This window comes from Castor canadensis, chromosome X (genome assembly GCF_047511655.1).
Source record: "Castor canadensis chromosome X, mCasCan1.hap1v2, whole genome shotgun sequence".
Taxonomy (NCBI): domain Eukaryota; kingdom Metazoa; phylum Chordata; class Mammalia; order Rodentia; family Castoridae; genus Castor; species Castor canadensis.
This window is the reverse complement of record NC_133405.1, coordinates 141,312,615-141,326,768: the sequence shown is the minus strand read 5'-3', so window position 1 is coordinate 141,326,768 and position 14,154 is coordinate 141,312,615. Positions and strand designations below refer to the sequence as shown.

The 14,154-nt window shown below is 35.7% G+C and overlaps 1 protein-coding gene across 11 annotated transcripts in view; it reads right to left on the bottom strand.

Annotated features, from left to right (window-relative positions):
• The window catches only part of LOC141419891 (eukaryotic translation initiation factor 1A, Y-chromosomal-like), a 41,611-nt gene that overhangs the window by 6,946 nt on the left and 20,511 nt on the right, over window positions 1–14,154 (bottom strand). For 5 of the 11 annotated variants that reach the window (XR_012444618.1, XR_012444615.1, XR_012444617.1 and 2 more), the window contains 3 exons: window positions 10,450–10,555; window positions 7,876–8,223; window positions 4,532–4,582 (listed from right to left, as the gene is read on the bottom strand). Coding sequence is in view for 3 of the 11 variants with exons in the window: in XM_074064035.1 (XP_073920136.1) it covers window positions 4,532–4,582 (51 nt within the window). In the remaining 8 variants the exon portion in view is untranslated. The remainder of the gene's footprint in view (window positions 1–4,531; window positions 4,583–7,875; window positions 8,224–10,449; window positions 10,556–14,154) is intronic. The other 6 variants (XM_074064035.1, XM_074064034.1, XM_074064032.1 and 3 more) reach the window with 4 other exon arrangements.

The window sequence follows — 14,154 nt, the reverse complement described above, 5'->3', positions numbered from 1 at the left end:
GACTGAGAACATTCCCAGAAACGATGTTATACACATCTTCTCTTGGCAGCATCATGTAAGATGGCCTACCATGGGTAATTCTGCTGTCACCAGAGAACCAAGAGACAGAGTGACAAGATAATACAAAGTGCTAATGCTTCCATGTTAGCAGCTGCACAGCCAGACTTTTCATGTTTGCAACTGGTTCTTAGGATTTATTGCCAATCAGAATGATCTGTGCAGTTTCAAAATACTTAACTCCTTTCTAAGACTGAGAGTAGATGTGGGGCATACCCTCAGAAACTGAATTTTGAAAAGCTCTTTCCAATGGGTGGTTTTGGTGCAAACATCCCTGAGAAGCACAGACTTAAAATGCTCAACTTTTAAAGAACCTGACTCAGCTAGACTGGTGATTGGGCAGAAGTTCCTGTTGATGCCTTACAATTAATTGCAAAGAAATCCAAAGAGAGGCAAGTAAAATAATCATGGTGATTCACTGACCATATGAAGTGAACCAGTATTTCCAAAATTGTATGTGCAGACAAATACACAAAGATTTTATTAAAATGCACATGGGATTCAAATTTGAATGAAAAATATGTAGTTTCAAAGAAAACCTGTAACTTTCTACTTTGGAAGTTTTTATAAAAGAAAATTACTATATGATTGAGTCTATTACAACAGAGGCACAGAACAGTCATAGTGGAGGAGAATCCAATGGTTAACCAGACTCCACTTTGTCTCTCACACAGTGTCCTTTTCTGAGTTGCTCTTTCCCCCTCAGATTATTTTAATTCTGGCATTGTGGATCTGACCAAAGTCCGTCCTGTGAAGCAAAGGGAGGTTGCCACCAGAGCAGCAGCACTTCGTGTCATGAATCAGGGATGATGATTATTCAGATTATGCTCCCACCAGGAGCACTAGCTGTGCAAACACCCAAGTCTTGCCTTTGTTCTTTCCCTGCTATATGACCTCAAGGCTGTTCCTAACTCCCCTTAGACCTGTCTTCCCAGAACAAGCACACTGAAGCTTTCCCATTATATCATCAACTTCTCCAGTCTGTTTTTCTTTAGCCACCAGTTAGCTGGGCCTCACAGAGAAGGGCTATTGCTCCAAGAGAGGGGCTTGTGACAGACACCAAGACTCACTGAAATTCTCTAACGAGTTGAGAATACTGCCAAAGTCTGTCACTATCCATTCTGTCAGAAGTCTGAAAATAACCGAATGCACGTGATAATCTGAAGAGTGCTTATTGGAGAAAAATGGGAGACTGTCAGAAGACCAAGCTCTCTAGTATTTTAACCTGCCCTGTCCTAAGACTCTATTCCTATGCCTCTCATATCTGTTCCATGTAGCCATGAAAATCAGCAACGCAGCAGCCACTGGAAGATGTAGAACAAGTTCTGACCTCTGTCAAAACACCACTCTCTACAGAGCTATTCCGTAGTACCCGGAAGCTCCCCCTTACAGTAAAGCTTTCCTTTATTTGAAATAATTCAAAGCTTATTTACTAGCAATATTCCACCACCCTTTGTCCAGAGGATTCAGAGAAAAATAGTCTATGCAATGCCTTTAAGCAGAGGTAACATCTGGGGAAAAAAACCCAACGAAAGAAATGTAAAAGTGTTAGAAGTCGATGTCCATAGGAGATTAGAACACCCCAGCACACTTCTGTGAATCTAGAAAGCCCGAGCAGATGCTCACAAAAGAGAAGACACTAATCTCTTACCCCTGAAAGGCCTTAATCTCAGCTCTGATTGATCTTGAGACTCTGCAAAGCACGAGATGAAAACTAGGGATGAATGGTCTGTTGATTGGCTTGGTGTATCCCGACTTGTACAAAGTCACCCTCATAGACTGGGAGGCTTACCATTGTGCGTAGTTGCTGTTGTTGGGTTTTGAGACTGTCTTGCCATGTAACTAACCCGTGAACTCAGGCTCCTACACATTCCACCTCCCAGGTACCAGGATTATTGGTGGTATCAGGACACCTGGCAGGCTTCCTGCTTCTAACAAAATCTCAACCAAAAACATGAACTGTCCACTAAAGGAACCAAGCAGTTAAGGCCACAGAATTTGCTCAGAAAAGTCACTAAGCAAAAAAGCAACAGCAACCAATTTAAGACTTGCTACATTGTATTTGACATGTTCAGTTTTCAACAATAACACCACCAAAAAGTAGGAGACCTTGAGAACACAAAGTACGGCCTCCAACAAGACAAAAAAAGAGTCACCTCAAAAAATATCTTACAGAGGCCAGAAGTTGGACATTACATCAACTACTATAGATACATTTAAAGAATTAAAGGAAAACACATCTACAAATACTGATGGGATGATGACACTGATGTCTTATAGCAGGGAGGAGGACCAGAAGAGAAACAGACAGGCTGTGTTTGGTAATGAGGCAGGGGGAAGGGATGGCAAAGCAGAGAGATAAAACACTGAAACATGAAGAAGTTCACATAGCCCTGGGGGAATGGAATAGCCAGTAAAGTCACCTGCAGCCAAATGTGGGCTGAGGTTTGCTTCTTGCTTCTGTAACCTGCTTGCAAGGGTATATAACGTGAGACCCCTTTGCTCTCAGGGGCTCAGCCCTTGGACGACACGAGTCCACTGGGTCTGTGCCGGCACAATTAAACCATTGCTTCCTGCTGAACTGCCTCAGTGTCCTGTATCTCAGCTTGAGATTCCTGCAACAGTCTCACTAAATGGAAAATGAAAATGAAAACACAGAACTTCTCCAAAGAAACAAATTCCAAACCAGGCATGGCTGTTCAAGTCTGTGTTCCTGGCTGCATGGGAGGTGGAGATCCGGGAGGATAGTGGTTCCAGGCCAGGGTAGACAAAAAGTTCACACGACCCCCTCTCAACCAATGGCTAGGCACGGTAGCACGGGGCTGTGGTTCCGGCTGCACAGGGAGGCCCAGTAGGAGAACCACGGCCCAAGGTCGTCCCACGGCATAAAGTGGGACCCTATCTCAAAATTGGCCGATGCAGAAAAAAAAGAGCTGGCGGGGTGGCTCAAGTAGTAGTGCTGGCCTGCCTACCAAGTTCAACCTCCAGCTAAGCCAACTGCAATTAGGATAATAATAAAAGGTAAAAAACTGAATAGCTGACTTGACAGGGCAACTGTATAATGAGAAGAAACAACTGGACAAATGATCAACAAGGAAATAAGAGGACCTGAAGTGTAGGGCAGTGAGACCTAACAGATACCTACAGAAACCTGCAAAGCACAGCAATAGACACACTGGAAACTTCACAGTATCATAACTTAAAAGGGATGAGTTTCTTCTACATGAAAATCAAATGGATTTCACAAACTCACAAAGCATATGCAGTTTCAAGCTTGAGCTTACAGAGGGCTATGTATGACCACAGCTTTTGTGCTCATCCTAAATTGACAGCATATGCTTAAAGAACAGTTTGTATTTTGACCATTTGCATGCACATCACCATGCTCCACCAGCAGGCTATCTAAAGACCATAAGGCCCAAGAGAATGGAAGAGTTGACTTATTCAGCTGCATTCCTAGAATAACAGTTTCCCAGACCATTACATTTAAAAAATGAAGACGTAAGTAATGAACTGGGTGTGGGGGGGCTCACCTACAGTGCCAGCTACACGGGAGGTTGAGGCAGGAGGATCACTTGAGTCCCGGAACCCAGGTTGATACCCTGGGCAATGCAGCAAAACTCCTTCTCCCCAGTAAAAATACATTAAGGTGGTAAGTGACTGGAACTCCACAGGATTACTAAATTTTTGTTCTACCAAGGGAGAATAGGATCAAAGTACATTGTGTGCATGTAGGGAAAAGTCATAATGAAATCCACTGAAACAAACAATAAACAAACAAACTGTGAGACAGATGTTTCTGAGGGGACTGTGGGGGACCCAAAGAGTAATGGGGTGAAGTGATCAGAGTGCACTGCATGCATATATGGAAATATCACGATGAACGACCCCCACACACATAGTACAACTGACATGCCCTAACAAGAAAGTGGGGGAAAACAAGAAAGGAAGACTCCTTTGTAAAATGAACACCACCTCCCTAGGCTGTCATTCTTTTTAGGAAATGTAATTTAGAACCGCTAAAGAAAATGGACAGTTTTGCCATTTTACCATAAGAGCAGTGAAAAACGTCAGCTTGAGCCATTATTACTTCACAGACCAGTGTTGGGGAATCGCCATCTCTTAACATCCTAGAGCATCTAACACATGGCCTTCAGATGAACAAGAACAGAAGGATCTGTGGTTTTTATCTACACCTACCAGGGATTATTTATTGCATCGTATATTTAAAATAGTAAGAGAAAAAAGCATTTTCCCACAAGACACATATACTATTAATCAACTTGGAGAATTATTCTGAACAATAAAAGAGCCATAATCTCTGACTCAAGGGTCCATAATAATGTTAAATGGCAGAATGGTGAGAGAGCCTATGGGCAGGAACTGGCCAAAGATGCCAATACTGTGATTTCAAACATTAACCACTAAGTAACAAGGACCCAGTACAAATTCAAATGAGATTTTTTTTTTTTACCTGATAGTCTCGTAGACCAACCAATATAACATCTGAGGTGTTTATCCAAACCTGTAAAAGACAATTTCCTGCATATTATTTAAAAGATATATGGTACAGAACAATGTTAGATGTGTGTCCCCACAAACTAGATCCTCAATTTCCCCACTTTGGGAAAAGCATCTGTCGAGAATTAGGTTGCAAAAGGGACAAGGTGGTGGTGCAGGCCTGTAATCCTAGCTGTAAGGAATTATTTCTATTTTCTTATATTTGCTGAGGCTTGCTTTGTGCCATAGAATATGACCTATTTTGGAGAAGGTTCCACGGGCTGCTGAGAAGAATGTATATGGTGTAGAAGTTGGATGAAATGTTCTGTAGACATCAAGTAGGTTCATTTGATCTATTGTATATTTTAGATCATGGATTTCTTTATTGATTTTTTTGTTTGGATGACCTATCTATTAATGATAATGGGGTGTTAAAGTCTCCCACAACCACTGTGTTGGAGTTGATATATGCTTTTAGGTCTTTCAGGGTATGTTTGATGAAATTGGGTGTGTTGACATTGTGCATACAGGTTGATAATTATTATTTCCTTTTGGTCTATTTCCCCTTTTATTAGTATGGAATGTCCTTCTTTATCTCATTTGATCAATGCATATTTGAAGTCTACTGTCTCAGAGATATGTATTGGACTCCTGCCTGTTTTGGGGGGCCATTGGCTTGGTAAATCTTCTTCCAGCCTTTCATCCTAAGCCTATGCTTAGGATGTCAGTGAGGTGGGTCTCCTGTAAGCAACAAATTATTGGATCTTCCTTTTTAATCCATTTCATCAAGTGGTGCCTTTTGATGGGTGAATTAAGTCCATTAACATTAAGTGTTAGTACTGATAGGTATGTGGTGATTCCTGTCATTTAGTTGTCTTAGTTGTTTGAAGGTTTGATTGTGTATACCTAGATTGAGGTTACTCTCTACTTTCTTGCTTTTTCTTTTCCTGTGCTTTGGTGCTTCCTGTCTTTCATGGTTAAGTTGGGTTTCACTTTCTGTGTGCAGAATCCCTCGAAGAATCTTTTGTAGTGGTGGTTTTGTGGTGACATTTTGTTTTTCTTTCTGCTTATCATGGAAGACTTTTACTGCTCCATTTATTTGGAATGATAGTTTTGCTGGGTAGAGTGTCCTGGGGTTGAAGTTATTTTCATTTAGTGCCCAGAAGATCTCACCCCATGCTCTTTTGCTTGTAATGTTTCTGTTGAGAAGTCTGCTGTGATTTTGATGGGTTTACCTTTGTATGTTACTTGTTTTTTCTCTCTTACAGCCTTCAATATTCTTTCCTTAGTTTCTGAACTTGTTGTTTTAATGATGATATGTTGTGGGGTAGTTCTATTTTGATCTGGTCTGTTTGGTATCCTGGAGGCCTCTTGCATCTGTATGGGAATATCTTTCTCTAGATTTGGGAAATTTTCTGTTATTATTGTGTTGAATATATTACACATTCTCTTGGCTTGCACCTCTTCTCCTTCTTCAATGCCCATAATTCTCAAGTATGGTCTTTTGATGGAGTTGGTGAGTTCTTGCATTTTCTTTTCACAGGTCTTGAGTTGTTTAATTAATAGTTCTTCAGTTTTTCCTGTAATTACCATTTCATCTTCAAGTTCTGAGATTCTGTCTTCTGTTTGTTCTATTCTGCTGGATTGGCCTTCTGTTTTATTTTGCAGTTCTGTTTTGTTCTTTTTTCTGAGGTTTTCCATATCCTGGCTGGTTTCCTCTTTAATGTTGTCTATTTCTGTCATGAGTTCATTTATCTGTTTATTCATCATGTTCTCTCTTTCACTTTGGTGTTTATACAGTGCTTCTATGGTTTCCTTTATTTCTTCTTTTGCTTTTTCAAATTCTCTATTTTTGATGTCTTGGAATTTCTTGAGTGTCTCCTGTACATTATGGTTGACCCTATCCAGTATCATCTCTATAAAATTCTCATTGAGTACCTATAGTATGTCTTCTTTTAGATTATTCTTATGTGCTTCATTGGGTTCTTTGGCATAGTTTATCTTCATTTTGTTGGAGTCTGGATCTGAGTATCTGTTTTCTTCATTCCCCTCTGGTTCCTGTACTAATTTTTTTGCTGTTGGGAAACTGGTTTCCCTGTTTTTTCTGTCTTCCTGTCATTGCCCTTAGTGTTGTTACTGTCCCTGTACTGCATGCAATTAAGTATTTTCTAGCTTGTAATAATATATTTAGAATGGAAGGGTGAGAGAAGCTGGAAAGTAAAGAAGTTAAAGAAAAAGGGAAAAACAAATAAACAAACAGTAGGAAAAAACAAAACAAAGAATCAAACAAAAACTTTTCAGAGATATAAACAGGGAGCATTTGTGTACTAATCGATAGTAAGCTGAACAGGCATTAGAGAGACAGAGAGAGGATTGAGAATCAAAAATAAAAGGAATAATGATAAGAATAAAAATAACAAGTAAGTAAATGAAACATATATTATATACATATATATATATAAAATAAGATAAAACAAAATGAAAAATAGAAAGTAAAAAAAAACCTCCAAGTTCAAATGCAATGAAGTTTCAGTCTTAATAATTTTGGTGTCCATCTCAGTCTCCAATCCTGGAGATGGTGCCTTAGATGTTGTTCTGTAGTTGTCTCATCAAAGGGGACACATAAAGTAGAACAACACTGCACAAAAAAAAAGCCCACAAAGTGTCCCAAGTTCAAATGCAATACAGTTTCAGTAAGTTTTTCAGCTTGCAGGTGTAGTTCAGTTGTTTTCTCATCAAAGGTAGCGAGAGAAAAAAAAAGAGTCTGGAGACAGGTCTGTGAATGGTATCTGCGGCTGTGGCTTGCCTGCCCACTGATGTCAGCCTGCTGTTGCTGCAGGCATTACTTATGCAGATCTCTCTGGGGTGAGCTTAGCAATCACCTGGCCCCACAGGCTTTGTTTACTCAGAGCTCTCCTGTGCATGAGCCACTGCTACAAGCTTTCCCCTTTCCAAGCACAGGCTTTCTCTGGCCTGTGTGGTTGTTTACAGCTCACATGGGAAGTGCATCTTCCCTCCTCTCCTGTGGAGTTTTCCTCCCTCCACCATTCTCACAAACTTTCCTGCTCCTGGTTGCTGGGCGCATACCCCCGCTCCCACCAGAGCCTCTCAGGCCAGGCCTGGCTTGTTTATTTACAGCTCCAGGAAGGATTCCCCTCACCCCCTCTTCAGTGCTCAGTATGCCACACTCTCTTTGCAACGTGTCTTTATTGTTCTTATTGCTTATTACTCAGTTTCTCTTTTTTCCCCAGGTGGAGGTCGGTCTGTCCAGGGGTCTATGCTGTTCTGGCCAGGGTTGTCTGTTTGAGTACCACTTACCACTTAGCTCATCTTGTCCACTTCTCCCAAGCCATCTGGGCACGGGCAACTGGTAGCCTGGGGGCCCTCCTGGTTTCTCCATTTAACGTGAAGTAGAGATTCTGTGCTGGCTGGAGGTATGGAGGGGTCAAAGTTTTGCCTCTTCTTGGTGGTTTTGCCTGCAAGGTGTGTCTCCAGCGTCTCTCCAAGATTTTACTATAAGAGGAACGCTTTCTGCTTTCTTCCTCTAGCTGCCATTTTGGAATTCCTCAGTTAAGTTCATCTTGAAGTTTAATCTTGCTTTTCTGTGAGTCTTTATGCATTCCCAGATTCAAGGAACAGAGAGCATTTTGGTGAATAATAAATTATCTTTAAAGAATAGGGACAAATTAAAGGCATAAGCTTTACCAACAACCACACATATCAAAACAATGAAAAAGAAGTATGAAACCAGAGGAAGAACATATTATCCCATATGTTATTGATATAAAACAGATAACTAATCATGATGAGACAAATAAAAATTTTAGAACAAGTACAAAACTATTTATATGTATAAATATATATATGTTTATTTATTTATATATAAATATGTATAGATATCTCAAATTACCTATCTGTCTCTCTGTATATATACAAGAAGGTAACATTGGTGTCTACTTGGGGGAAGTTTACAATAAAAGTAAAATAAAATAATGGGCAATAATATTAAATTTATAAAAAATAAAAATGTTAAAATATCTATATTTTTGTGAGACTGGCATTAAATAGTAAGTTTAGATTTACCAAATTATTTGTTCATGAAGAAAGGTGAAGAATAACTTCTAAAATAATAAACTTAAACATAACAATACAGTGAAAATTGAAAAGAAGTTAAAGTCAGCACCAAATAATGTAGGCAAATGAGGGAAAAAAATCAAACTTTTGCTGACAAGGAGGAAATAAATCAAAAAGCACTCAAAACACATATATCATTAATTACAACAACCACAAATTAACAAAACCCTCCATTTAAGTGATAATGCATTTTCATTTTCAATATTAAAAAATCTAGGTGTAACATGCTTGGACTGTTAAAGGGAAGATCTAGTAGGTTACAGAATGTACCAAAAGTTTTTGTGCAGCGCTATAAACAATTTAAAAACAAATATGAGAAAGATATCAATTGTTATTAATTATACATTTGAAAATACTTTAAAAGGTTTTCTTGGGTTTGAATTATCCCTCCGAACTCATATATTGTAGTCCTAACCTCCATTGCCTCAGACGGTGAAATTGTTTGAAACTAGGGTAAACTCAAATGTAATTTATGAGGTTATGATGGGGTGATAGTGGAGTAGGGTGTATGCTAATATAATGTGACTCATGTCTTCACACAATGGACAGTTTGAGACAGACTCTTCCAGATAAAATGCTATTTTAGCACCAAGGCAAAAATCAGTGGGATGCATGCATAAGCCAGTGCATTTCAGATTTCAAGCAAACCATTGGAAAGCTATAAGAAAGTCAAGGAACAAATTGTCTCTCTCAGTCCTAGAAGAAAACAATATAACTGACAGTTTTATTTCTGACTTCTGGGCTCCAGAACTGAGACAAAGAATTTCTATTATAGAGTCCACCTCCTTTGTAACACACTGTTACAGCAGCAAGCTGTAAAAGAGCCAAATTCTCTAGCTCTGCAATTACAATTACAAAAACCATTCTGCAATTACAAAAACCATTCAAGAAATGTTATAAATTTGGTAATCTCTTATAATATGTAAATGTACTTAATATATACTTTATCATCTTTTTATTGTTGTGCTGGGTGGCAATACATTGTAGCACTTACAGAAGTTCTTATAATGTATCAAATTTATCATAATTGAATTCCCTTTTTCCACCATTTCCTTCATCATTTGTCCATAACAAATAATAATAATAATAACTTCTTGACTGTAATAATAATTTTCTGTGTAATTATTGAGATAATCTATTCCTCACAATCTCTTCACATGTTCTATTTCACAGATTCATGGACACATCAACAAGGGCGTTTAGGTAAGATTAATTTAGATGTTTATTTCTTTATTTGGCAGATGTGGGTTTTGAATATAGGGCCATGCACTTCTTAGGCAAGCACCTATCTCTTGAGACATGCTATCGTCTTTATTTAATTTATTTTGGACATTGAAAGATGTTAATATCCATGAATCTCTTAAATTTCATATTTTTCTGATTTGTAAAATTTTAACAACTATATTTTCCTTAAGTTTATTCAAATATTGCACTATGGATATTTATAATATTTGAATATTTGAAGAAATTAAAAATAGATATATGATTTTAGTTTAGCACTTTTTATATTAATGAAAATGTAGATAATATAGCCAAGCCCACAATCATAATTGTCTATAGTGAAAGTAAATAATACTCAGGTTGCATTTCAGTTTCAAATAAATCCTTTAAAACTTAAAATTGTGTACATATCCTTAAAAGGAAAATTTTCTAAAAGTTCATAATTTCTAAATCATTATAGTGTGACAGAAGTCCCTCCAATAGTATATTATAATAAAATATAAAATAAATCACCAAATATAAAGTAAAATTACTTGCCTGATACCAGTAGCTCATCCTTGTAATCTTAGCTACTTGTGAGACTCAGATTAGGAAGATTGTAGTTTGAGGCCACTCTTGGCAAATAGTTAGCAAGACCCCATCTCTAAAATAGCCAGACCAAAAAAAAAAAAAATGAACTGAATGTGTGGCTCAAGCAGTAGAGTATCTGCTTTGGTAGCATGAAACCCTGAGTTCAAACTTTGGTCCCCATCCTCTTGTTACTTATTGTGCTAATAAACACATTCATATGAAAAGGATATAACAAATTAATTTAGTATGCAAAATACAAAATGAAATTGATTTTTTGACTACATGTGTTAATACCTTAATAATGATTTTAAGATACAGATAATATTTAAATAAAAATTTTATTGAAATGAAAATCAATAAATATATCTTCCTTCATAATGTTAAAATCAACAGTCCGTTTTTTAATAAGAAATTATTAGAGTTCCATATCTTCATAATTTTTCTAAATCAAAGTCAAGAAAGCTAACCTTCATTATGTATCAGGATGATTTCAAATGACACAAATTCATTTCCAAAAGAAGAATTAATTTCATAGGAGAGTAAGATGAATACTGTTTCTCTTCTAAGCCATAATATATTATATAAGTAGAAAACTAACAGGAAACATATCTCTTTGGAAGAAACATTGGCACCTCTTGTGCTTGGTAATGACTATATGATAGCTAGTATCAGTGGTGCCATAAAAAGTTTGTGAAATTTTTGACATAATTTTGAGTTTCTGGTTATTGTTTGATTAATAATCCACACAGACATGAACAAATTTTACTGTCTGAAAACTCCCTTAAAACACTGCTTTTTTTTCTGCAAATAAATGTAACTCCCTGTCTTGGATTCATCCATAGTTCTGAAGTGGACAGGACTTTTACATTTACTATTTAATAATAGTTACTCTTGCAAAAGGGAAATGAAATTAGAAGGAAGGAACTTTTGCTTAAAGTACTTGATTCTAAACCATCCAACCTAAAATGGTTTCTAGAAAATTATATAGATAAAATATCATCAATAATATACTGTAGATTTTCTCATTAATTTTCCAAATTGAACTGTGATAGCTCCTTAGTAAATATCAACTAGTGAAAACATGATAAAAATTAAAAATACCCAAGGAAAGTCACTAAGATTCCATAACTAGATGACATAGAATAGAGAAAAAAATTAGAAAATTTCTGGTTTCAGCAATAAGAGAATCCTCTGACTTCCTCAGAGGAATACAAATATGTTACTGCTAATGATTCTAATATCATAAAACTGAATAATAGAATGAAATTTATTTTGAAATTAGGACTAGAACATTTACTAGAAAATGACAAACTAAATGAGGAATATAAATCAATTTAATCAAAAATTTATGTGGGTGATAAACTAAGCAATAACTATATATGTTCTTAATTATTTCTGCAAACTGAAATAAAATGTATAAATAACATAGTTGACATTGTTACAACAGATGTCACTACACAACCATTTTTCTTAAAACTAAATGTTGCACAGTTTTGAAGTACAATCTTTTAAAAAGAGTAAATACATTACTTTATTGGGAAAAACAATTTCCAGAAAGAAAAGTTCTTAACCTCAAGATTCTCAATAATTAATTATTTTCATAGACTTATTTCTCCAGAAAATTTACAGCATCCTATGCACTTTCAGGTAGATAAGCACAAAGATGAATTTACCTTATTTTTCTAATTTCTAATTTTAAAAAATGTATAGGTAATTGATAAGTGAAAACTTGACAATTTCAGGTAGTCAAACACAAAGATGAATTTACCTTATATTTTCTAATTTATTATTGTTTTAAAAATTATAGGTAATTGACAAGTGAAAAGTGTGCATATTTCTGGTATACAAGGTGATGTTTTGAAATATCTGTACATTTAAGACTACATAAATTAGGCTAAATAACATAAACATTATCTTACACATCCAGCTTTTTGTGATGAGAACACTTATAATTTTCAAATACACAATACATTGTTAGTAACTGTGGTCACCATGTTTTACAACAGATCTCTTTAACTTACTTATTTTCTCAAATTGAAAATTTGTATCCTTTTGTCAAAATTCAGTTTTCTGCCAATACAAACTTTATTAGGTGAGAAAAACTCATAAATGAGAAATTCACACCCTTTCACTTTTTTAACTTTTCTAATTGTGGTTTTTTTCTGTTTTTAGGATTTTTCTTTTGTTGTTGTTGTGCTGCATGGAGGTACATTGTGGCATTTACATTTGTTATTACATTATGTTAAATAAATCATACTTGAATTCACCCATTCCACTTTTTTTCTTTATCCACTCTCCCCTCATTCCTGGAACAGACTCTACAGGGATTATTTTTCCATTACATACTTGTGTACACAGTATTTGTACTATATTAACCCTCCCACACCTTTTCCCAATGTGCTCTCCCTCCAATCCTCTCAGACAGAAATGAGAAAGTTCTTCCCTCCTGTTCTCTGATTTTGTAAAAGAAAAAAATTGATATTTTCGTTCATTTAATATAGCTCCATAGGAATTTTCCTTGTGACATTTCCATGTATATATGTATTGTAATCCCTATTGGTTCATCTCCTCTATTTTTCTTCACCTTTTCACTTTAATAATCAGTATGCTAACAAATCTCAAAATAAGCTTTTACTCATACCTTGAAACCTTTCCCCAACCATACATATCTTTTACATACAACACATAGATCCTTCAGTTGGAGGGGTTCCTAGTGGGCAAAACAATTACCATGGATTTTAAATTACATTTTCATGTTTTTTAATATCCTCCTTATCATATTTTATTTACTGTGCTCTTCTAATGAAATGTGTATTTAATAATCATTTTCCGTATTTTCCCTTTAGATAGTTTTATCTAAACTACTAAGATTCCAGAACTGCAGATGTGCCTCAATGTGTAGCATCTGCTTTGCAAGTGCCAAGTTTTGAGTTCAGAGACATAGTCCTACAAAAAGTAATAAAATATTATGATTCTATTTCTTTTTAATGTTTATGTTTTTAAAATAAAGTACTATAAACCTGAGTAATACAGCTTAAATTCCAGTACTCATGCTTATGGAGCCTTTCATGGGATTTCATAGGATTTATAATAGCATATTAATTCCATTTTTGGCACATCTGGACATTGCTCATTTCTAAAATAAATTAAATTGACTTTATTTTATCATCTTATTATATTATATTGCATGTATACCTACTATTTCATTATATATTTCTTACATCTTAAAGCATCTTCAGATTCATAAATACTACTGCATTGTTCTTTTTTTGATGTTTATTTTGAAATAATTTTCAAGAATAAATTCATGTATCTATTCTTCTCCCCTTGTCTTTAACATTGTCTTCCACTCAATGTTTTACATATAAATTACATGACATTGCTTATGTTATTCATATATTCCAATAATAGCAGATGGCCTCCATTTCTTTTTGTATTTTGTTTTTAGATGTGATTCTAACTTTCAGTTGACATTCCATTAAACTTCAAATAGTTAGAAAATATCTGATCAAGTGCATGCTCATGAATGTCTGTGTACATGTGGAATTTATAATTTTACTCTTCACAAATGTAAGATTTCAGAATTCTTTGTGTTTTTCAGTACAGGTATAGTACTACATGGTGTTATGTATATTTAATAAAAAAGAAATATGGTTTAATAAACCTATTGTC